The sequence below is a fragment of the Epinephelus lanceolatus genome, chromosome 18, assembly GCF_041903045.1.
Source record: "Epinephelus lanceolatus isolate andai-2023 chromosome 18, ASM4190304v1, whole genome shotgun sequence".
NCBI classification, from domain to species: Eukaryota; Metazoa; Chordata; class Actinopteri; order Perciformes; family Serranidae; genus Epinephelus; species Epinephelus lanceolatus.
Window position 1 is genome coordinate 25104224 of NC_135751.1, and position 25108 is coordinate 25129331.

General features: G+C 40.3%; 1 protein-coding gene across 4 annotated transcripts in view; it reads right to left on the bottom strand.

The window, feature by feature from the left end:
• Nucleotides 1-23749, bottom strand: part of LOC117268683 (nuclear GTPase SLIP-GC-like) — a 33512-nt gene extending 9763 nt beyond the window's left edge. The window contains exons 1-16 of one of the 4 annotated variants that reach the window (XM_078161028.1): nt 23505-23748; nt 21293-21374; nt 18741-18853; nt 14102-14149; nt 12970-13003; nt 11858-11950; nt 11169-11259; nt 10359-10575; nt 9975-10223; nt 6911-7117; nt 6611-6786; nt 4688-4781; nt 4515-4602; nt 4215-4336; nt 409-582; nt 155-309 (exon numbers count right to left, since the gene is read on the bottom strand). In XM_078161028.1, coding sequence (XP_078017154.1) covers nt 155-309; nt 409-582; nt 4215-4336; nt 4515-4602; nt 4688-4781; nt 6611-6786; nt 6911-7117; nt 9975-10223; nt 10359-10575; nt 11169-11259; nt 11858-11950; nt 12970-13003; nt 14102-14149; nt 18741-18853; nt 21293-21359 — 1928 coding nt within the window. In that variant the 5' untranslated portion in view covers nt 21360-21374; nt 23505-23748. Of the gene's footprint in view, nt 1-154; nt 310-408; nt 583-4214; nt 4337-4514; nt 4603-4687; nt 4782-6610; nt 6787-6910; nt 7118-9974; nt 10224-10358; nt 10576-11168; nt 11260-11857; nt 11951-12969; nt 13004-14101; nt 14150-18740; nt 18854-21292; nt 21375-21690; nt 21710-22099; nt 22252-23504 lie in introns of those variants that run through there. The other 3 variants (XM_078161029.1, XM_078161030.1, XM_078161031.1) reach the window with 3 other exon arrangements.
• Nucleotides 23750-25108: the final 1359 nt, after the last annotated feature.

Sequence of the window (25108 nt, forward strand, 5' to 3'; positions counted from 1 at the left end):
CATACAGGAAGTGTTGACAAGTTTGTGTTTTGATAATATAATTTGTATTAATGCATTATATTACATAATCTGTACAACTGTATGATGCAGAATTTCAGAGTCTCCATAGATTGTAAAGAATAGCCAACTATGTTTTCATGAGGTCATTTCTTACGGGAAGGTCTTCTTGAATTCCTCATCAATGCTGTCAGTCAGGCATGAAGTTAACTTCATATTGAGGTTTATTAGTTTTTTGTTCTTTGGTTTGTGAGTGCCGCCATTCTGAACTACACACTTCAGTATCTTCTGAAGAGCAACACCCTTCATTCTCTGAAACAATAAATAATTAAACAACAGAATCATGTTAAAGATATAACACATGTGATCCAAAATCAGTTGTGTTGATGTGATTATGATTCAAATACGTACAGGATGTAAGACCGACTTCAAGAGTCTTTCCCAGGAACTTTTGGATTTTGCAACCCCCTCAGTGAGGTATCTTTCAAAGGTGTCATAAGTCTTCTGCATGGGCTGTCTAATTTTTTTAAGTTCCTGCTTCATCTTTTCTTCCAGCTCTCTGCACACATCTGTGTTTCTGTCAGCCTGAAATCAAATACAACACATTCAGTATTTAAAGTAGTGAAACTATACTGCTACCTGATTTCTTTTCTTTGAGGACAATATTGATTCTTTATTTATTCATGAAATTCTGTTTGTGTAGAGTAATTGGCCACCCTTTAATTACTAGAGCCGGAATGATTTTATCTGCCAATAGTAGCCTATCATAGATATATCGGTATTGGCTTATATGCTGTCCAATATGCACCAATATAAAAAGTTTATTTTTAACAGAACACAATGTAGGAAAACATGCTCGGAGTAATTTAGAATTATTACATTCACAATTAATTTTACAGTTTCGGTGCACAGTATTGCAGCATCAGCTGACTTATTTAAATATTATTTCCTGTCAATCACAAAGACAATGAAAGACATTTTATCAGGGTGTGTGTCCATAAAGTGTTTTTCTCTGTCAGAAAAGTGTTTGCAGGCTGCTGGGGAGCGCTTCATCAAATAAGTGTTCCCAGCACGTGGACTGACTTCACAGCTTACAACAAGCTTAAAACGTGTATGTTAATAAAACACAGCGCCCACCAGCAAAATTCAGTGCCCAGCTGATCAAGGGCCCATTCCATTAAAACAAGTTTACCAAATAAGCCATGCTGGTTTCGGTTAGTCTGACTCATTTTCAATTTATTCAGTTCCATTCATCCACCCATCCATTTACATCCCCTTATCTGCGGCCGGGTCGCGGGGGCAGCAGGCCAAGCAAAGCACCCCAGATGTCCCTCTCCCCAGCAACGCTTTCCAACTCCTCCTGGGGGACGCCAAGGCGTTCCCAGGCCAGACTAGGTATGTAATCCCTCCAGTATGTTCTGGGTCTACCCCGGGGCCTCCTACCAGTGGGACGTGCCCGGGACACTTCCAGCGGGAGGCGCCCAGGAGGCAGATGCCCGAACCATGTCAACTGACCCCTTTCGACGCAAAGTAGCAACGGCTCTTCTCCGAGCTCCCTCCGAATGTCTGAGCTCCTTACCCTATCTCTATGGTTGAGCCCAGCCACCCCACGGAGGAATCTCATTTCCGTCACTTGTGTCCGCAATCTCATTCTTTCGGTCACTACCCAGAGCTCATGACCATAGGTGAGGGTTGGGACGTAGATGGACCAGTAAGTCGAAAGCTTCGCCTTCTGGCTCAGCTCTATCTTCACCACGACAGACCGGCACAGTGCCCACATCACTGCAGAAGCCGCACTAAACCACCGATCCATCTCACGCTCCATTCTACCCTGACTCGTGAACAAGACCCTGAGATACTTGAACTCCCTCGGAGCTCCCGGGAGCAATTCACCAGTTTTCGGCAGAAAACCAAGGCCTCAGACTTGGAGGTGCTGACTCTCATCCCAACTGCTTCACACTCAGCTGCAAACCACCCCAGTGCATGCTGGAGGTCACGGTGAAGCAAACAGAACCACATCTTCTGCAAAAAGCAGAGATGCAATTCTGAGGTCCCCGAACTGTATTTATTCAGTTCCATAAATCAAATTCAACATACACTGCCTGGCCAAAAAAAAAAAGTCGCCACCTGGATTTAACTAAGCAAATAGGTACGAGCCTCCTATTGGATAATTACTGCATGGGCGATTATCTTTCAGCTGGCAACAACTTATTTAACCCCAACTGGTGCAATGAGTTGCTTCTCATTTCCTAAACAACCATGTCGAAAGACACATCCCGTGGTCGTGGAAAAGATGTTAGTCTGTTTGAGAAGGGTCAAATCATTGGCATGCATCAAGCAGAGAAAACATCTAAGGAGATTGCAGAAATTACTAAAATTGGGGTAAGAACTGTCCAACGCATTATTAAAAACTGGAAGGATAGTGGGGACCCATCGTCTTCGAGGAAGAAATGTGGCCGGAAAAAAATCCTCAATGATCGTGATCGGCGATCACTTAAACGTTTGGTGAGATCAAATCGAAGAAAAACAACAGTAGAACTCAGGGCTATGTTTAATAGTGAAAGTAAGAGCATTTCCACACGCACAATGCGAAGGGAACTCAAGGGATTGGGACTGAACAGCTGTGTAGCCTTAAGAAAACCACTAATCAGTGAGGCTAACCGGAAAAAAAGGCTTCAATTTGCTAGGGAGCATAAAGATTGGACTCTGGAGCAATGGAAGAAGGTCATGTGGTCTGATGAGTCCAGATTTACCCTGTTCCAGAGTGATGGGCGCATCAGGGTAAGAAGAGAGGCAGATGAAGTGATGCACCCATCATGCCTAGTGCCTACTGTACAAGCCTGTGGGGGCAGTGTTATGATCTGGGGTTGCTGCAGTTGGTCAGGTCTAGGTTCAGCAACAGTATGTGCTCAAAGGATGAGGTCAGCTGACTACCTGAATATACTGAATGACCAGGTTATTCCATCAATGGATTTTTTCTTCCCTGATGACACGGGCATATTCCAAGATGACAATGCCAGGATTCATCGGGCTCAAATTGTGAAAGACTGGTTCAGGGATCACACATGGATTGGCCACCACAGAGTCCAGACCTTAACCCCATTGAGAATCTTTGGGATGTGCTGGAGAAGGCTTTGCGCAGTGGTCAGACTCTACCATCATCAATGCAAGATCTTGGTGAAAAATTAATGCAACACTGGATGGAAATAAATCTTGTGACATTGCAGAAGCTTATCGAAACAATGCCACAGCGAATGCGTGCTGTAATCAAAGCTAAAGGCGGTCCAACGAAATATTAGGGTGTATGACCTTTTTTTTTGGTGGTGACTTTTTTTTTGGCCAGGCAGTGTAGTTCAAGCTTAGTTACTATGACAACTTGTGCAAGGAAAATAACCTGGACCAGGGCCTGCTAACTGTCAGGCTAAGCCTGAGCTGTTGATTAATAACCACAGTTCCTGTAACACTGACCCGACTGGAAAACAATGACTGGTAATTGGTGTAGTTTATCTAACACATTTTTAATAAAATTAATCATTTTAAATATGGAGGCCTAATGAAATACAAATATATATATCTCATAATTATCACAATGAAGTAATAAATATATTGAAAAATAAAACCATTCCAGAGAGCATCAGGGACGATAGCTCATTTTGGTAGGTAGACTCCCAGTGAGAGTTGTAGTGTCTTTGAGCTGTAATTTCCTGACCAAAGAATGCCCAGTGATTCATTGTAATGAGCCTGAAAACCAAGAACACAATGTATGATGACTTTACAATGGACTTTCTCACAGGCTTAGTTCATTCAGGTTCAGGACAAATCCTCACTTTTTGTAGTACACTTTATGAAACAGGCCCCTGCCTCCACAAATTCTGTACTGTCTTTGTTGTGATTGTTTCTCGGGATAGATGGACACGGCCAGAACAAGCTTCTCCACCATTTTCTTGGTTACCAAGGTGAAGAGTCCTGCCCCATCTAAAATATGATTGGTTGCCTGACAGGGAGCGACAGTACCACGGCACCAGCGCCTTTCTGAAATGTTCAGAGATGTTTTAAGTAGAGGCGCTTGGATTGGCCGCACAAAAAAGTCAGAGAGCTCCGCAAAGGATGCTGGGTACAGCACCTTTACTTTCTCTCCTCATTGGGAACAACTGAATAGAGACGCTGCCACTCAGAAAAAAAGCACTGTATGGACACTCAGCATGACTTGATCTTACCCCTGCTCTACTTCTGGCCCCTTGAATCAGAGAGAGGATCCCATGAGCTCCTGACACATAGTTTAATGTCTCTGAGTGACAGTCATTGAGCTCTTGCAGAAATTCCTGAAGTTTGGGTATTTCTGTGAAAAAAAAATCAGATTACATCTTACATACTTAAATTCAAATGTCAAAATTCAATTAGTTATTTTTGTTTTAGTTAAAGTGGTGAAAGTAAACTAAAACAAAACATGTGTTGGAGCTGTTGTACATTTTCTATTATCCACAGAGTGCTCATATACAGTATGAGACGTCACCTACCAGTTTCCTCTGGCGTCAGACGTTTTTGCTTCAGAAACTCTTTGGAGCTCACTGTGAAGACTTTGAAACATTCATCACTGAAATGTTTCTGAAAAAAAGGGTTTGATTTCACAACAGGCTTGCAGTTGTAGAAAATTGTTGTGTTACATTTTCTGTTAGTCTATTCAACTCACCTTAAACTCCTTGAGTTTTCTGAACTCTTTGTTCACTTCTTCCTTGGCTTGCATGTTGTTTTGAAATATGAGAGCACGAACAGCATCTCTTGAACTGAAAGAAAATATTTTTTTGAAGTGACACCTCATACAGTATTTGGAGAAATTTAGCCTGAAATTCCAACTTGGAGAGTGGTCTTCACTCATCTCAGGATAAAACACCTTTTTACCAACAACTCTACCATTCATATGAAAAGGTAACAAAGTCTGTGATTTTCTACAAAATGTTTTGGTAAAAATTTTAGGGAAAAAGACAAAGTTTAGAGACTGCTGTTTTAGTTTAGTTAATTGTGTTGAGTTTACAAGTAGCTGATTTCTTAAGGAATTTCCTCGAAAGAACTCATTCTAAGCCAAGTTAACTACTCGTCCAACAGCGTTGCCAACACATATGCAAAAAAATAGATCAAAACATGCGGAAAATTTGGTAATTGTGTGCTATGACTTCTCCCAGCGATTTGCCCAGCTTTTTTTTTTTTAATGAAATTTGCAAAAAAATTTGTAGAATTTCCCATTCAAAGTGATTGGAGATTGTCAGTAAATCAACTTAAAATCACTCCTCTTTAAAAGCCACAGCAAATTGCCATACTTGTATGTCGAAAAATGATTCAAAGTTTAAATGGCTCATGAGACTCTGGACTTTATTGGACCAAATTAGCATTTTGAAATCTGGTATAGTTTTTAAGAAATCGCAGTTTACATTTCATGTTGTTTTTCAGACATTTCAGATTTTATAATGGGTGTCTATGGGACAGAGCTAGAGTGGTGACATCATCGCTAGAGTGTGGAGGAGTTGGAAGATCTTCTTTAGATTTTTTTTAAATCAAAATGTAGGGATATTTGTGATGGTCACAGAAATGTGACAATGAAATCACACTTAACACTTACACATTTGGCTCACTAAGCTTCCAAATAACGAGAGAGCCTTTTTTTCTCATTCACTCTTATTCACTCTCATTCACTTCACTATGTAAACTGAGAAGAGAAATTTCTTGAAAAGAGCTGGGGGTGCCAATTTTCTAACCTGCGACCATGATCACATTTTTGACACTGCAAACATAAAGAAGACATCTACAAGTTTGGGAGAATCTCCTCTCTCTGTTTGTATCCATACGTTAATGATTGGACTCACGGTTTTGGGGGGAAAAGGAAGTGTTTGAGAAGTTTCAACTCCATTAAAACACCAAACAAATATCAAGTGTTTTCATATTCAGCTGACCTACCATGCACGGACTAAAAGACTGTCTAGGTTACACAATGAATTCAATTGACTAATTAACTGGAAGTGATTCAGTTGAACAGTGTCTCAATTTCCCTATATTCACACCAAATGGTATATTACATAGTTTCTATAAATTCCAAATAATTTATAGTTAGATATCAGTTTCTTCCTTGGAAATTTTAGGAAGCTTCAGGGCTTGAAAAATACAGTGTTATGTTGGTTTCTTAGACTGCAAAGACAAAGAAATGGAGAAACTAATTTCTTATTTGAGAACACTAAGCTACATTTTCTGCAAATATAAAAAAAAACACGAAAATACAAAAACAGCACAATAGAGTATCCTGCAATGATGATTTTTGTTACCAAAACCTGGAAGTCAGCTGTGCTCAGTAAGTGTGTTTACATGCACACGACCGCTCTGGTTAAAATCTTTTTTCATGTAAACATAATATGATCATAGGGAATGTTATGGGGGTGCAGTTTTGCAATTTTGCTTGTTTTGGAGGCAGTTTCCAGACCACAGAGGGATGCAAAACAACTACATAGAGACACAAAACAACCACAAGATACAAATTGTCCTTGACTACAAGGAGATGCATAACAACAACAACAAAAAGCCCAAACCTATATATAGCTTTTTACTTTTGGCACCTTAAATCACTTACCGATCATCCGTATCTCCAATATCATCAGACATGGTGCAGATGAAGTGGATGCGCTGACACTCGCCACCATTTCCGATGAGGCTACTGGCACTTTTCAGGATGTCCCAGGCTTCACGCTCTGCTGCTGCTCGTTTCATTTCAGTCACAATCCACACAGTAGAGCAACTTCCAACAACCTGAAGGGACAAAATAACAAGTCAATAATGAATAATCAATTATCTGTGCTTTGTAAAAAGCACTGTTAAGTTTCCAGATAACAGAGTAAGACACAATAAACAGCATTACATGTGAACAAATTACCCCTTTCCACATCTTGTCTCTGCTCTTGTTACGGTCCCCATTTCCAGGAAGATCCACAAGTGTGACATGCTGGAGAAGATCATTGTTAGGCACCCTCACAGTCACACACTTCACCAGGGGCCAATACCACTTCTTTACTTCTTTTCCTTCTCCATCGTTTGATTCACTCCTTGTGTATTTGACTAATTTTGCAGATAGCTCTTTAGCCTGCAATCAACAATACAATCAGATTAAGGCAACATAAGGTGATTTCATTTGTATGCACAAACTCAAACTTCAAGGTGCTTTACAAATTATATAGAAGAATTAGAAGAGGATAAGATAAAAAGGAGAGCAATTGAGAAACACTGTCATTGAAAGGAACAAGGAAAAAAAGATTAAATTAGTTACATTAATAGTAATAAACATGAATTTTTTTTAATTGTTCTGTATGCAAGTTTGACCAGTATTGATCATTTCTTCAATGCTAATTGTTGCTCTCTCTAAAAAACCTTCCCCAACTTTCTCAATTGCAGAACCTTTAAATTTTAACAGCCAGATTTTGATAGAGCCCAGGGATCCAAACAGGTGTATGGTCAAAAAAAGAGAGAGCTTGTCGAAGCGAAATTCTGAATATTAAAAATACACTAACTTTAGTTTAGTTTAGTTTAGTTTTAGTTTATTGTTTATTTGACAGGGACATCACACAATCAGCAAAATTGCACCAGATTTAGCTATCAGCTAATTCACATCTGTAGTCCCTGGGCAGACAGACAAAAAGCAAAACAAAAACATGACAATACATATGACAGAGTAAAATATGACAATATATATGACAGAGTAAAACATGACAATACAAGACAGAATAAAAACATGACAATACTTCTAACACAGCACAACAACAACAACAACAACAACAGCAACAACAACAACAACAGATAAACAGGAGTTGAGACAAAATGACAGCACAACTATGCATGCATATGACACAACATGACAGCACATGACACAAAACAAAAAGTATAAGAAGAACCAGATTTGGAAGAATATTGTGTATTCAAAAACAGAACAAATCCATTGAGCCACAGTGTTTCCCCTATATGCAACTAGCAGCAGCGCACCGTCACTGCTGAAATATGACCGCTGATGATGATTTTTTATCAGCAGCGGCAGCTCTGCCCGAACCTGCAGCATGGCACTGTGCACACAGTAAATGTAGTGGAGCCTGTGTTGTGTTCACGTAAATAACAACACAGCACATGTCGAGCAAAATTTTGGGATTTTTCAGCATTGCATCTGCTCATTTTGTTTGTGTTAGTGGAATTATTAATAAGACTCTTTCACGTCCATGCCAACCCCCCCTATATTTTTCCAAACTTTTTCTTTTTCTTCATGAAGGGGTTCTTAATTGATTTATATCATGATTTAATGAATCACATTAATAATTAACCCTTCAGATGCCATTTTTGATCATATACCACTAACTATTGAAAAATACACTATAGTCAAGTTAATATTCCAAAAAACCAAAAGACTTTGTTTAATATCAGTATCACCGGCTTACCCATCATGATAATATTTGAGAAGATTGATTTTGGTGTATTATTACTTTTTGCATAATGTGAGATTGAACAAAAAGTTACGTTGGCCTTGTTAATTACAAGATTTGTACCATAGATTTACATTATAACCACATTTTTGACCTCCCATGTAAAACAAAGTGAAAAAAGATTTTCCCTGTAATTTCCCATTTCTCTGCAGCAAACTTCATGAAATTTTGTAAAACAAAGAGAATTACAAAATTGCCCCATTCTATCACCTCGGACACCACTCACCAAATTGCAAAAATAATAGCATTTATTACATCCATCAAAACAGATGTCAAACAACAGAACAAATAATTGAATTGAAAAGGGAAAGTGGTGTGTGTGTGTGTGTGTGTGTGTGTGTGTGTGTGTGTGTGTGTGTGTGTGTGTGTACGCATACATGTGCACGTGTGCACGTGTAAAAAAAAATGGAGGGGGTACAGATTTGCAACCCAATTACATACAAACACACACACACGCACCCGCACACACACACGCACCCACACACACACACACAATCTTAGTTTGTCATGAACATGCAGGTAGCAGTCCTTACCATCCATATCAGAACAAATGTGCCTTTTTTGGGGGCGTCACTGTTTGTGACAGAGGCATGGCTGTTCCTCAGTGGGAAACTATATGAAATTACAAAAAAATCAGCTAAATATGAGTAAAACCATAAAATTTGAGGCCTAACCTTCAAAATGAATGCAAAACCTGATGAAAATCCTGATTTTTATCCTGCCATGGCCAAGGAATAAAAAATACTGGTTTTACGGCTTTTTATGAGTTTCCAAAATTGCATATTTTCCCATAAGGATTTCAGTGTCTGTGAGTAGATTACACACTGACACACACCTGGAAAATATTTTTCCATTTCAACCATTCTGACTGACAGAGCTTATCACTAACTACACATCAAAACCATTTTAGTTGTCAAGAAGATGTTTTTTGAACTGGTCTGCAGCCATGCAAGTTTCTTATATGGCCACCAGAGGTCAGTATTTGGCTGGGCAGGGTGGGGTGATGCGAAAATGGGGCAATTTTGTGATTGACTTTATTTTTACAAAACTTTACAAAAACAAGTTTGCTGCAGAGAAATGGGAAATTACAGGGAATCTTTTTTCACTTTGTTTTACATGGGAGGTCAAAAAATGTGGTTATAATGGAAGTCTATGGTACAAATCTTGTAGTTAACAAGGCCAGGGCAACAGAAAAAGCACACAGTCAAAATACAGTGGATATGGATGAAATTCAAAAATATCAAAATTCATCCAAAAACACACTTCGTGACCCAATTTTTATGGCAAGGTCACAATCACAGCCAAAGTGATTTCAAATGCACTTCAAAATACAAGCCATTCCTTTAACTTTTTTTACACACTCTTCTTACTTTTACATTTGTTGAATTACTGTACCTCCAAACTAAACCTTTTCACACACACACACACACACACACACACACACACACACACACACATTTATTTTGTCTTACTCACTGATTCAGCTGTCAGAAGCTTTCTCTTGGATAGAAGAAATTCAGGAATTTCTTTGAAATACTTGTTTTCCATCAGGTTTTCAGGGGTTTTGTCTCTCCATTCTTCTCCATACAGCGCTGACAGCTTGTCAACAGTGTCCTGATCCTCATCATCTTCTTGATCACCTTCCTGTTCATCTTCCTGTTCATCTTCCTGATCGGCATTATCCCCAAGGAAATTTAACAAGGACCACGATTCATCTTTCCACTCCTAAAAATGAATTCATTTATGTCATTTTAATTAAACATCATGTGATGTAATCAGCAACTATATTTTTGCAGCTACATCATAACTTTTTAATTTGCTTCAAGTGAACATAAACACAGTATATTCAACTAATTTCACCTCTTTTGTGATGAACTCAATTTCTGCCTCATATCTTTGGTGTAGCATGTTAGCCTCCACTTTAATCAGGACTGTGGTACATGCTTTGACCCTCCCAATAGGCAAGAGATTCTTCTCTCCAATGACGGCATTTATCAGAGAGCTCTTTCCAGCCCCAGTTTTACCAAAGACACCGACCAGTTCCCTCTTTTCGATCTCCAAGTCGTTAATTTTCTTCCTGTTGTACAAGAGGTTGAACATGAGTTCATTGATTAATTTTGAAAATAAACAAACACTGAAAGAACATGTCACAATAGAAAAACATCTACAGTATGACCAGCCTAGTCAAACAGCTGTAATCAATATTTTCATATTAATTAGTTTGAATGTCGACTTGCATGTGAGAAGGGTCGTCAAGAGATGACACCACACAGAGTTATCATCAGACTTTAAGGTTCCCCTCAGCTTTACAGGGCTTCATACCGTCTTTCGCTCATTGGTTTCAGTTTTTCATCCTAAAACTTCACTTTTTTGGCCAAACCTCATCGGACTTCCTTTCAAACACAGCAAGCAGCTGATTTCAGCCAAAACACTCCAATAAATCACTGTGGTACCTGGCAGACACACCAAAATAACAACTAGCTTATGAACATGAGGTATTAAGCAGCTAAAGAGCCAGATGTTACGCTTTTTAGGCTTAAAATAAGTCAGTATGTCTGTCCAACTTGCTTAAGACTAATTTAAGAACAAAATACACACTGGCTCAACACAACAGAGTGAGACCAGGTCCGTATACTAAAGAATATGGAATACCAAAAACTCAATACTTACTTGAGGAACTGATGGAGCTTGTTGTCTTGGTCTGGTAGTCTGTTTTGGACAAATCCCATGATGTTTTTCACATTAGACAGTATAAAGCCTTCTGTCAGAGTAAAAGCAAAGAACCATTCAGCAGGAACCAGTGTATAACGTAAGCAGAAATGCATAATCAGGTGTTTTGTTATATAAAAGAGGAGAAAAAGAATATTACACCATGAGTAACAATCCCTCGAAGTGTATTGTCTGGGTTAAAACATTATCCAGTTAAAGCCTCATTTCTTATTTACTCAGCACCAGTGCCTGGTTGCATTTAATGCTTTAAGTTTTTAATTTAAAATCAAGGTAAAGAAAAATCAATCATTTCTTTCTTAACACATTATACATTTTAGAAAATACTTGTTGAAAATGGGGAAAGACGGAGAACTGTGTAGTACTGCATTGTGGAGTTAGACTGGTAAATAGTTTTTCACCATTTCTGTGTTCAGGATTTTTGGGTGGGCCTAAAATAATGGCTTGATGACACAATGGAGCCTTCGTCATCAACATATAAAAACTACATCGCCAGCTACTAACATTAGGGCTTGCAGTAGTATTTACTGAGGCCAAGATATTAACAGACATTTTCTATAGAAGTACATAAAGGTACATACAAAGTATAACCCTATGGTAGGCTGCCATTGTTTAGAAAGTATTAGAAATACCTGAGTATGACCCCGGTCTAGGTTCACATCGTTGTTTTCTGGTTGGTGATTGCCAATTGCTGGACTCGCCCTGAAGATCCAACTTTCTCTTCACTTATTGGTTATGAAAAAAAAAAAGAAGTTTGTTGCATGTGTCTCTCACAAAATTGAAACATGGTCTCAATATACTGAACAAAAATTTAAAGGTAACACTTTTGTTGTTTTAGCTCCAATTTTTCACAAGTTTGAGTTTAAGATCAAAGACCTTTTACATTTTAAAGTGGCCCCTTTAAAATGTGCAGTTTGATCACACATCATAATGCCACAGATCTGCCAAGTTTTGAAAGGTTGTGCTGTTGGCATGCTGACTGCACAAATGTCAACCAGAGATGTTGCCTTGGAACTTAATGTTCATTTCAGTATCATAAGATGTCTCCAATGTCATTTCCCTAAATTTGGAAGTACATCTAACCAACCAAACAACCGCACAAGTCAGTTATGATGACATACTGCTGTCAGGACAAGATTTCTGCAGGTTAAGACTTTGGATGTAGAGGTCCTGGGCTGATGTGGTTACATGTGGTCTGCATTGTGAGGCTGGTTGGATGTACTGCCAAATTAAGGGAAGCAAAATTGTAGACAGCTTATGGTAGTTAAATGAATATTCAATTGACGAGCAACAGCTCTGGTGGACATTCTTGCAGTCAGCATGCCAATGGCACGCTCCCTCAAAGCTTGTGACATATGTGGTTTTGTGTTTTGTGAAACTGTGTTTTGATTCTGTGTTTTGTGAAACTGCACATTTTAGAGTAGCCTCTATTGTGTCCATCCTGAGGCACACCTGTGTAGTAATGATGGTGTTAAATCAGAATCTTGATATGCCACACCTGTCAGGTGGATGGATTATCTTGGAAAAAGAGAAGTGCTCACTAACAAGGAATTTGATTGATTTACAACCAGAATTTGAGAGAAATGTATCTACTGAGTTCATAAAAAGTCTTAGTTAATTTTAACCTATGAAAAATAGGAGAAAAAGTGTTGCGTTTAAATTTTTGTTTAGTAGAGTTGCTTAGTCAAAGCAAGATATTCAAATTTAAAAAAATAAAAATATTAAACACGTGAACATATCTCACCTTTATCACTTGAAGCACTGGTGGATGGATGAACCTGAGGTTGAACATGTAAATGTGTCTTTAAAACAGTGTTTGATCAAGAAAATATATTTCCATATCATAGGGCTCTACAGGCTTAAACAGGACTCTTCAGTGTCTAAAATGCAGTCGTGATTTTTCCTAGGTGGGGCTATGGCACTGTAGGTAACACTATATTTTGGCCGTTTTTGTCTTCTTAAACATTTGTATTTTGAAAGTATTTCTCCTGTCATAGAAAGTGAGACTAAAGCTTGTGTTTTGGATGTTATTATCATACTGTTGGTGATGTGTCCTTGTTTTTATTCCAGAACTCAGATTTGACACCTGCCCGCCACCCACCTACCTGCTCTTATCCAACAACTCTCTGAAGCTCAGTCCGCCACATGGCACGACACAACATGGAGGTCATTTTTAGGTTCATGAAATGTACCCAAATTCACAGATATGTAGGATATTACCACAGACTGAACTGTATTCTTATTCTTATTGTATTCTATTCTGACTGTGCTATGAGCTGGTCTGACTAGCTAGAATTGGGCTTGCACATCTCTGGTGGTTTACTAGCCAGCCTTGTTAAGTAGCCTTCTAGCTAGCAATGTTGCCAGGTTAGTCAATATTAGCCTAGAAAGAAAATGAATATTGAAAATAATATAAATGTCTGCACTATGACAAACCAGGCCGAACATTTGTCAACCCACCAAATTTATTTATTCCATCCTGAAGCTGCCCAGTTGGGTGGAAAATCACCTGAAAAATTGTCTGCCCCAGATGCAGCTGTTTTTGGTGCGTCAATGATACGACCACCAGGAAATCCTAACATATTTCACATATTGCCATCAGGCAGAGAAGCGTACGCCCCTTCACACAGAGACAAAGAATATAGGCAGCGCTTTTTGATTGGTCATCGCATTAAAAAATACGTTGTTTTTTTTTTTTTTTAATTATTTTGATCATCTTTTCCCCTCAGTTTATTAAATAGAAACGTTCAAACAGACATCTGAAGAACATGATATTAGTTCATTACAATACAACTGAGAACATGGCTACCATGTCAAATAGTTGGGCAACAGTGCCTTAGATGATACTTAACTGTGTGAAACTATTTTCAACTTACTTGAGCAGGAGAATCAACTGTTTCTGGGTTTGTTGTGTTTTGTTCCCCCTAGTAACAAAAGAAAATAGTTGCAAATCATCCATCCATTTTCCGTAACTGCTTATCCTCTTGAGGGTTGCGGGGTGGCTGGAGTCTATCCTAGCTTACATTGGGCAAGAGGTAGGGTACACCCTGGACAGGTCGCCAGAGTATCGCAGGGCTGACATGTAGAGACAGACAACCATTCACACTCACATTCACACCTATGGTCAATTTAGAGTCACCAATTAACCTGCATGTCTTTGGACTGTGGGAGGAAGCCAGAGTACCGGAGCAAACCCACGCTGACATGGGAAGAACATGCATGCTCCTGAACAAGGAACCCTCTTGCTGTGAGGCAACAGTGCTAACCACTGCACAAGTGTGTTGCCCAGTTGCAAATTAATAACAGTTAAAGTTGCTGTACGTCACTCTGGAGGAAGATAGTGGATTGCTGTGTCTGTGGTGGCAAAAAAAAAAAAAAAAAAAAAAAAAAAAAAGGGGGGGGGGGGGGATTCCATTTAGCTTAATATATGCTAAAAACTGTGCTAAAAAGGCATTGCATAGTCTGTGGAGTATGCAAAAATGAAAACAGGCATGTCACATTGCAATCAAAACAGAGAGACACCTTGAGATTACGGTTGAACTGAGTACAGGATTTAATCCAAGCTATTCCTACGATGCAATTACCCGAGTAACCAACAACGTGCATGGAATATTTCCCAAGGGAGATAGATACTGAAAGTTTCATCCTCAGGAGCTTTTCCCCAGGGGACCCACAGCTAAACATCACTGACAAAGATATTATGGATGGAGATGTGGCCAACACAAACATAACCATTTCCAATTTCACTTAACTAATGGAGGCAAATATGACACTAAATCCAACAAAGTTCAACGTTTCAACATATGTTCCCATTTTTTGTAGTCACCGCAACTGTTATGGAAAATACTACGCTTAATACGTTAGCCACTACGGAAATAAAACAAATGGAGTAATACCAGGATCTGCTAATATGTCAAAAACCACTATGCAGTCATCTCCCCCCCTCCCCCGGAAGAAAATTTTGAACATTGTAAATTGAAATTGAAATGAATTTGTATGCAAAATGTACAGAAAGGTAAAATCATCAAGTTTTGAAAAAGTATCGCAATTTACTTTTGTCTTTAATGTTATTATCTTATATTATCTTTGTAATATGATTATCTTATATAGTGTTATTGCTATCCTAAAACATTCTCCAGGTCCTCTGTAACTCTACAGGACTTATTTCCACCCTGCCCAGCAGCAGTACCATGGCGAACGGTCCCTAACTGCGGCGAGAACGGAGCAGGCTTCCCCGGAGGTCCGCCGCTTTTCCCGGTTCCTCTTCTCCACACTTTGGGCTCTAGTTTCGCAGACCGGGCGAGGCGGGGGCGCAGCGCACCTGCGCTTCGCCAACTGGGTGTGGCCAGGCAGATTTTGCAAGTTTGGCACACCGTGTGCGCTGGGGCGGCTACTCCTCTTTCCCACCTCCATCCCTCCTACCTGCGCAAGTCGGAAAGAGGGAGGAGAGAAGGCGTGGAGTGGGTTTTACACACATCACACCAATCAAATGAGCCCCTCTCCTTGCCCTTAAATGTGCCGCACGAAGGCGTAATGAGAGTTTACTCAATTCGCCATGGCAGAAGAGAGCAGCAGCGTCAGACGGCCAAACTTCTCCCAGGAGGAACCTGATGTTTTGGTCCGGGAGGTCTGCTCGCAGTGTCCGAATATACGGAACTGCGAGCAGACCTCCACGGGCTGATGATGCAAAGGTAGCCTGGGAGGAGGTCACCACAATTGTAAATCAATGATGCATTTCTCTTGTGCGCGCGCGCTCTCTCTCTTTCTCTCTCGCAGACTCACCCTGTTTCTGTTCTTTTGACTTTTCTAAGATGACAGATGCTGAATATATACTCCCTATCTGATGCTATGGCTGTTTGTGGTTGGCTTAGAGGGGTGTGAAGTCATTAGTTTGCAGCTGTTTAATCAAATCAGGTTGGGTTTCCATTACGCGTGCCAAACATGCCAAACGGTGCCAATACCCTTTGATCTGACATCAGATGTGACGGGACAGTCGATATAGAGATACATTTATGTGCTGATTGCAGATAGTTGCATTGAATAGTGGTTTTGTGGGTATTTATTGCATCGTTAATGTGCCTGATATTCTGGAAACCTGCCTGTGAGGTTTTGGTGACGTGTGCGCACTGTCTGCCGGTCAGCCAAACTTCGGCTTACACCGGCTGCGCTCCCCCTGCGCTGACAGTAGACCTGGTTTCAGATGGCGAGCTTTTAGCGCACCTTCGGCGAAGCCTTTTGGCACAAAACTGTCACTGCGCCAAGCTGGATCTGTCAACACCTCCCCCTGCTGCGCCACCAAACCCATCTCAGCGCACCTCGGTCTGCCAAACTACCAAACTGAGCGCGCCTGGGGTTGCGCTGCTCGTCACAAGGGGAAGAGGGAAGGCGGCTGGAGTTCCTCCAACATTTGCGGTTAGATTATCATATATTTTTATTGACAAAAATATAGGCTGCTTCGGCTGATTTTTTTTTTATGCGCACATGTGCCCCTAAATATTTTTTACAGTTCGCACACACGTATTTTTGTTCAAGTGAAACGCTCGCACTGTCGAGCGCTGGATCTGACAGCCTGAGCACATCGGCACAAAACGCTACGGCGTTCGAGATATTATTTATATCATGAGAAGTCAATACTTTTGGCAGCCTAAATCTTTTATTTAGAAACTATGGCGGGTCAAATTAAACTATGGCGGGCCGCCATAGTTTCGTTAATTAATGGGAAACACTGCAGTTATTGGATGTGTGGAGATAATATCTTGCGAAATGTGTTGCCACTTTGATGAATTTGGCTTTCCGCACTAGTGCGATTGAAGCAACCGGTGTTGATGTTTTATGATAGAGTAAATGATACACTTAAAGTCTGCCCACAGGGATTCCAGATGTGTTCAAAGCACAAGACGAGGTCCGAGCTGGACTAGAATCTATACTTCCTTGGATTACCATTAATAAAAATGTTCATTGGATAAACTATATTTACTACAATCAGCAGAGATATACCAATGCTACACCTGAAATTCTTAAAGCATTTGGAAGTCAATTACATGCAACAACAACAGTGACTCTACAAAATAGACAGGTATTGGGATGGCTAACAGCAGACAGTGGAGGAGTTTGTCACATGTTTGGGAAATACTGCTGCACCTTCATTCCTAACAATACTGCACCTGAGGGTACGTATATTTTCTGTGGCTATGGAAAAGCTCACAAAATTGAGGGTGGAACTGATGGTGGTGCTGTTAAGGGGGACTTGGGATTGGTTAGACCAAATTGTAGGGAAATAGGGAGCCGTTTTGACTAAAGCAGGAATCAGTGCATTGATAGCTGTAATACCAGTTTCCTTTTTGGCATGTTGCATCATCCCCATGCTGAGGAGGCAGTGCCAAAGGCTGTGGACAAACAGATGACTCTTGTGACTGGTCTCCAACAGACTCACATGTTGAACATGATGATACTCCGACAAATAGCGCAAATCTACCTCAATCAGAAGGATACAGAGAATGGGGAGAGATATCCAGCTTGGTCCCCCATCCCTGCCTACTTGGATGATTCTGATTATCCTCTGGACGCAGGAGAAGTAGATGATTAAGAGCTGTGAAATGAACTCTGAGAAATAATAAAAGAGAGCTTCTAATGTTGCAGCACATTGCAGGTGTGGATTCAATGAAAGGACTATGCGGGATGACTCCAAGGAGTCAAGGACTTGACAGATGGCACACACCTTGTCACATCACAGTATTGCATTACATGTGTTCTATCATATGACACATGATTTGTTAACTTACTGTTCATTTTAGTTAATTCACATTTGTATCCCTGATTAATTACATAAAATCTGACAGCAGCAGCAATCTGGCCATTTGACATCATTTATGTATGTTCTACCTAATTGGTAGAAAAGGAGGGATATGTGGTGGCGAAAAGTCAATACTTGACCTTTAAGGTCAAGTTTGAGGCAAAACAAAAAAAATTGGGCAACCTTGAACAGTCTCACTCTGGGGAGAGGTCTTAGAACAGAGTTACCTGTCAAACATTGTGATGGAAAACATGCTTATTTGGAAAAAGGATGTTGTGGGCTGAACAACAGGATGTTAAAACGTGTGGTGGGGCAATATGAGAGAGCTCTAGAAACAACAGGAAATCACAACTACCTACACATACACACACAAAAAGTTAGGTGTGATGCTTATCTGAGGAAAGGTATAAGAATGTTTGGTAAACTGTTTTCGAGGGTCTGTGTCATTGTACGGTGTGTGAAGTTGTAAGCTGTGTCTACAATAAAATACCCAGGTCATCAAATACAGACGCTTTAGGTTGGTAGTTGGACTAAACAACGAAACCCAAAGCACCAGTATTTGACGACCTGAGAATGAGACTCAACGATGAACTCTTTCTCCAGAGTAACATACAGCACCTTTAGGAAATGTTACATTCTCTTTAATGCTATTGTTATCAATGAGATTGTATGAGATTGTGTATTATTGTTTTGTTAATTGTCTTTACAGTGCAGAACATTACCTTTAACAACTTTAGTTTCTTCTTGAATTTTGCCCTGGGTCCCACTTTTGGGATCAAGGCAGCGATTTCTTCATGGCCAAGACAGTAAAGACTTTCAGTGTCAATGCCTTCATCTGAAATCAAAAAATATTTAGTTGAATCATAGTCATGCAAAACTTAAACTAATTTCAAATCTCTGCAGAAATAAATGATATAAGGAGGGAAATAAGTGTGAGCATTACAGACACACAGTGCTGATAGCCTGGTTGTTTGAGCTGAATGCGTATTGATTGTATTTTAATCTAGTGAAGATTCTCAGTCACCCAGACATGATAATCTAAAGTGCTATATCATAAGCAACTGGACTTTCTTGAGTTTCTTGAAGACGTTTCACCCAACAGAGTTGACTCTGCAAGGGTTCACACCCACACAGAGTTTAAGCCTGCCACTCTGCAACAGTGCGTTCGAACTGAAGAAACCTCTTTGATGAGAGGTGAAACGTCTTCATGAAACTCATCAAGTCCAGTTGCCTATTGCTGGGTACACATTACAGGATAATTGGGCCGAATTTTGTCCCGATCTCCCCCTTCCGATCAAAGCCAGCAAAGGCCCGATTGTCTGATGTTTTCAAATGACATCGTGTCTGATTTTCCTGTGGTGTGGGGTGTGTTCAGAGTGATTTTGTCTAGTCCGATCCGCTTGGAAGGCCTCGGAAGGAGAGATCGTAAATAATGAACATGTTTAATATTTGTGACCAGAAATCCTGTAGCGAGTGGGGTGTTCCGAGAAGAGCCGAGCATGTACAGTGTGTAATGTCGTGTACCGGACCAACAGCCAATCAAAACGCGAGCTGAGTCAGCTGACTGACGGAAAAGGAAGTGAAAACAAACATGAGATATGGCGCCGGTGAAGAGCAAAGTCTCTTGGACCTCCAAAATAGAGCACCAACTTGTTGACTTGTGGCAACAGCATGAATGCGTATATAATGTTTCATCCAAAACGTACCACAACAGAACGGACAAAGAGAAGAGTTGGACTGAAATTGCTACTGCAATGGATGTACCCGGTAAGTAATCGCTAACAGCTAACGTCTGCCATGTTTGTTTACACTGAAGTCACGTTTTACCACGCGAGATTTGGAATATTGAGCGTCAAGAACCTGATACTCTGCTGAAGAATGGGTTAGTGTGTGGTGTGCTCCGTAGTTCATCCCGTTGCACACCACACACTATAAGTTCAGAAGAGAGAGATCTTGTGCGATCTGTCTTTTGTTATCATCAAGTGTGCGGTCTCTAAATCTGTGAAGGTTTGAAAAATCCTGTAATGTGTGCCAGCCTGAAGATATAGCACTTAAGATTGTATTTTATGTCACCCTTTCGTCTTTGTTTCAGTGCTGCTTGTGCTGAGATCTTCATCTCAATAACTCAAAACATGCTACAGAGCAGCAGTTTTTCTCAGACAGGCTCCACCCTCTACTGGACTCTATGGATAATACTACTCCTCCAATCCTGTGCCCGCATTCAAACACTGAATCTGAATAAATGTGGCCAGCCAATCAGGATGCAGACCATGCAGAAATTGGTGTTCAGCAGCCACCTCCCTGCACAGCTTGCCAAGAGCTGCCCAGGAGTTGGTGCCAACAGTGGTAGGATCACTTCAGACATTTGATGCACAGCTGCGATTAGAGCGAGCCAGAGCTCGAGATTGATGACTCTGAGGCTCTCACCCCCGCCGCCTACATCTCTGTGCTGGTGATGACCATTGTGGCAGGAAGTATTGGGCTCTTGCTGCCCTCTCCACTGCCACCCAAGCTGGGGAGCCATCTGTGTGTGGGATTTTATGGCCCGGCTCGCCCAGCTCAGGCAGCTTTTATCTCACACCCTCTTCCAGACATCTGGCGGTGTGTTGAGACGTCCTGACAGCAGCCATTAAAAAAAAGAGCCCTGTGCAGGTTCGGTGAATTTTGTCAGGGTGCAGGGTTGCATGGAAACAGCGTGCCCCCCCTCAAGGATTTCCTGACAACCCACCTGCTACTGTCGTCAGCTGGGTGGTCAGAGAATAGGAAACCTCTGCCACCACTGCTGCATGACAAAGAGGCTGCCTAGGTTATAAACAAGTAGCCAGGCTACAGTGACTAACCTTTAGCTGGTCAAGATCAGTGAAGCTGGGTTGATGTTATGTCACAACAGGGCGTTCATTCAGCGGACCCTCTGTACCCAAAGAGTTCAGTGAGGGCAGAGCATGTGTGAGATCGAACAAAGGTTACGATATTGTAACCTTAATATTAGCACAGGCAGAGCCCTCTACCTTGGGGCCATGGCTCGCTGAAGAGGGTGTAGCTTGGGATTGGAGGAGTAGTATTTAATATAAAATGTACAAGATCTTTACAATACTGGTTTTTACTTTGTCAACACTGATCACTCCCTTTGTCTTAAAAATATGTCTGTCAATGATAAGTCAGCACTGTGCTGCAGAAACATGTTGCAGCATTTTTTATGTCTGTATTAGTAGATACCAACATTGTATAATATTTGTGCCCAACACAGAAGCATGGAAAGACATTTCAGTATTACCTTGAAATTTTTCAGTCCACTCACTGAGATCCCATTCAGTTAATTTGTTCCGAACAAAATCATCCATGACCAAGAACAGCAACTGTAAGGTAAAGAGAAATAAACAAAAAATTATGTTTTGATCAACCATTACTGCTTGGCATTTTGGAAACAGTTACAATCAATTATAGTTCACTAAAGGAAAAGAAGGGGTCATGAGACTGATAATGGCATTCTGACAAAAGTGTCCTCAGCAAATATTTGGTGGAAAGTTACATCACAAATGACTGACCATCTGTCGTTTCTTTCTACTAGAGTCTGCTCTGCTTTTCACTTACCTGTCCACACATTTCAAACAGACATTTATTTACAGCATCATTAGCTTGTTGTAAATGTTAATATGTGAAAAGAAATCCAACCTTAACTAGAAAAGTGCACTCAGTAGAGTGCAGATCTCTGCCAGCCACCTGGGCTGATCGCTGCCACTAAAGACAATTGTTGTAATTCCAGCAGACACAGTGCAGAGTGTTTCAGAAGCTCCCAGAAAAAGAAATTTGCCCCTAGTCTGTTTTTGAAAGAGCCACAGCATGTTGCACAGAGCTCAGTTCTCCTGCTAACAGGCACTGTATGTGAAATATAGATAGAGTGCAGTTATAAGGACGAATGTCTTTTTAATGACTTAAAGTCATGTGCAAGTCATAACTGGACGTTTAACGGTATTAACCTTGTCTTACTGTCTTTGGGCTACAGCACAACAAAGTAGGAAATAACAACAAAAACACAACTGAAAAAGACAACAACAACAAATATATTTAACTAGTCACTTACTGTCTTGTGGTAGAAGCGCTAACACCAAGGAAAAAAGACCAAATCAAAAAACTTTGTAGGTCTAGAAAATCACTGCTGATAATCGAGCTATCATGAGCTGTATAAGCAAAGTTCATTGAGAGACTTGGAGCAGTGACAACTCTATAAATTCAGATCACAGGAAACCTGCACTTCCTCTTTTGCTCTTTGTACTTGCTGTGCAGAGCTTGCAGAGCAGCTTAATTTCCACTGTTAAAAGTAGTAGCAGACAATGACAGGTTGTCTGAAAGCTGCATATGGCTTAACTTAATTTTTTAGAGATACAGAGATAGGATACAAATACTGCATATGAATATTTGTGTTAAGACCTTTTTTATCGCAATAAAACCCATTTGAATCTTTTGCTCAGATAAACTGACAGATCTGGTGGTTTACATGCTCCTGTGGGAATAATCATTGTTTTAAATCCCATTTTAGACAAACATTTAAGCTTTGTCAGTGTCTCTTTAAACGACTATTGAGAGCAGACAGTTGTGATAGAAATCAAGCCCTGATATGGATTATCTTGATAAAGCACTTTAAATTACACCAACAGGAACAATAAATGAAGCTCAGTTTAAGTTCAATCAGGAAGATTTCTTTTCTCTCCATCCCGCTCCCACTGCTTCCTCCTGTCAGCTGACTATGGGTGTTCACTCTTCTAGTTATCCAATCAAACTTTGCCACGATCTCTATCAGCAAAACCACTGCAAACCTTTGAATCTGTTCTCTCCTCTGCTGCTGTCAGCCCTTATTTTAGACAGAATCTTCACACCCTCCTCCACCCCGTTCACCTCCACCCATCATATCATCCAGATTTTCAGCACTTCTCCATCTTCCTCTCATCTATCTTCACCACCTCCCTATTCAACTGTGGATTCATCACCCTCCTTAACTCATACCATCTCCATGGGGTCTAATCGCCAAAGACTTTCCACAGACATCCACACCAGTCTTTCCTGATTGAAATGGCACTGTACAATCAGAAGCAGATTTAATAAAAAAGGATTCATAATATGTTTAGTTCAGCAGGTTTTTTAGTAACTTGTAGTTTGAGACAATTAGTCAACAAGGACAAGCCTGACCAAAGGGCAATTTTAGTACCCCACCACCATACCACTCTCTTTCACTTTCATTTTGTTATTATGGAAAGAAATGACTCAAACTTTCCAGACATCCTTGATTAAAAAAAAAAAAAAACTTAGCAGGCAGAAGTACTCTTTGGAGGATGCAGGATTGGAGTTTATTTACATGTTAAATATTAAATCTATAGTCAGTGAATGTCAAAACAGCACACTAGGCTACTACATAGTATTTAACAGTTAAACTTAGTCTCTCAGTAATATATTTAGCTGTGAATGTAATGCATTGAGGTTAGCGTACTTACATCTGGGTGACTGAAGATGAATGGGCTGGAGGAGGACACGACGATCCCGCCTAAAATGACTGTCCAAAGCTAGAATTCATCCAGCCCACAAGGGGACTTCATGCAGACTTCACAATTCTCTGCAATTTTGATGATGATCTTTCCAACTTTACCAAACTGGTTTAGTCCGGCAGCTGCTGTCGCTTCTTCCTGGTACTGCAAACTGGTACTGACTCTTTTAGTGGTACAGCCTCCCTTCAACTCTGGTTATAAGTTCTTATGGCAAATAGATACACGCCCTGCACACAGTCAGCATCACAGAGTTCCCCTCCCCCCACAGCACATACACACATGTTTATGTTTATTCCTCTGGGCGCTGATCTGTTGTTTAAACTGGATCATCTGAGAAGTTTGGATGGGAAATGTCTCTTTGGTTAAACTAACAACTCGAAGTTTTAGACTCTTTGTTCTAAACATGACAAGGGAGGAACTGTTTAATAAGAGGACACATGCTGTAAAGGCTGGGAACCACTGGTTTAATCCTGAACATCACATTTTATGAGTTCATCCTGTTTTAAATATACATTCTTCATCTGAAAAGCAACTAGTGACTGCAGCTGTCAGATAAATGTGCTGGAGTAAGATGTACAATATTCCCCTCTGAAACAAAGTGGAGTTAAAGTATAAAGTAAATAACATTAGAAGGAAGTAGTAATAAAATCTCAGAATTGTACTTAGGTGCTGGACTTAAGGAAATGTACGTTTTGTACTACTTTTCACCAGTTGTAAAAGGACAGGACGGGAGGAGAGGGTTCTTGTCGTTGTTGCTGCACTCTTGTCAAGTTCCTGCCAATGTTTGACAGTAAAAGCTCCCCCACTGAGTTGCTGAAGTGCCTTTGCTATTTCATGCCAGAATTTTCCTTTTCACTCTGTTGTGGTAGTCCCTCGAGGAAACATCAAAAAGTCTGGGGTGTTGTTGCCATTTCACAATCCCACCTCACAGCAGCCACTACATCGCTCCTCTTTGGTTATGCCATGTTCACAATAGTCCACAACAGCAAAGTCAAAGTCTTTTGGTCAAAGTCATGGCTGTGATGGGAGTGGTTGCCTCATGACATTCCGATAGAAACATACTCATGTTCCTGTTGGGACATCATGAGGCATCCCTGACACAATGTCGGTTGTTGTCTACACTTTAAAAAAAATCCACTGGTTCAACTTTTAAAAATGAAGGTAACAATTTGCACAAATTTTTTTAAGTAGTTCCAACTCTGTCATTAGTGAGCCAATCCTATGAGTCTTTATAATTTGACAAACTGAATTAGTTTAGTACAACCACTGTGATATGCTTTGACCTCGAAAAACAAGCGGAACCAAAAGTTGGTGATATTTAAGGTGATATTTAGTGGTCAAAGAGACATTGTAATTTATTTACTTTTATTCAACCCAACTCAAAAATGGTAAATATGTTTTCGATTTGACCAACTTCTTAAAACAAGTTGTAAACTTTAATGTAAAAAACATATTTTTTGTAATGCTTTTTAAAACTTCTTTATTTTAAGTGTTATCCACTAGCCCCATGAATCATTTTTTAAAGTGTGCTCTGACACACTACACAGGATAAA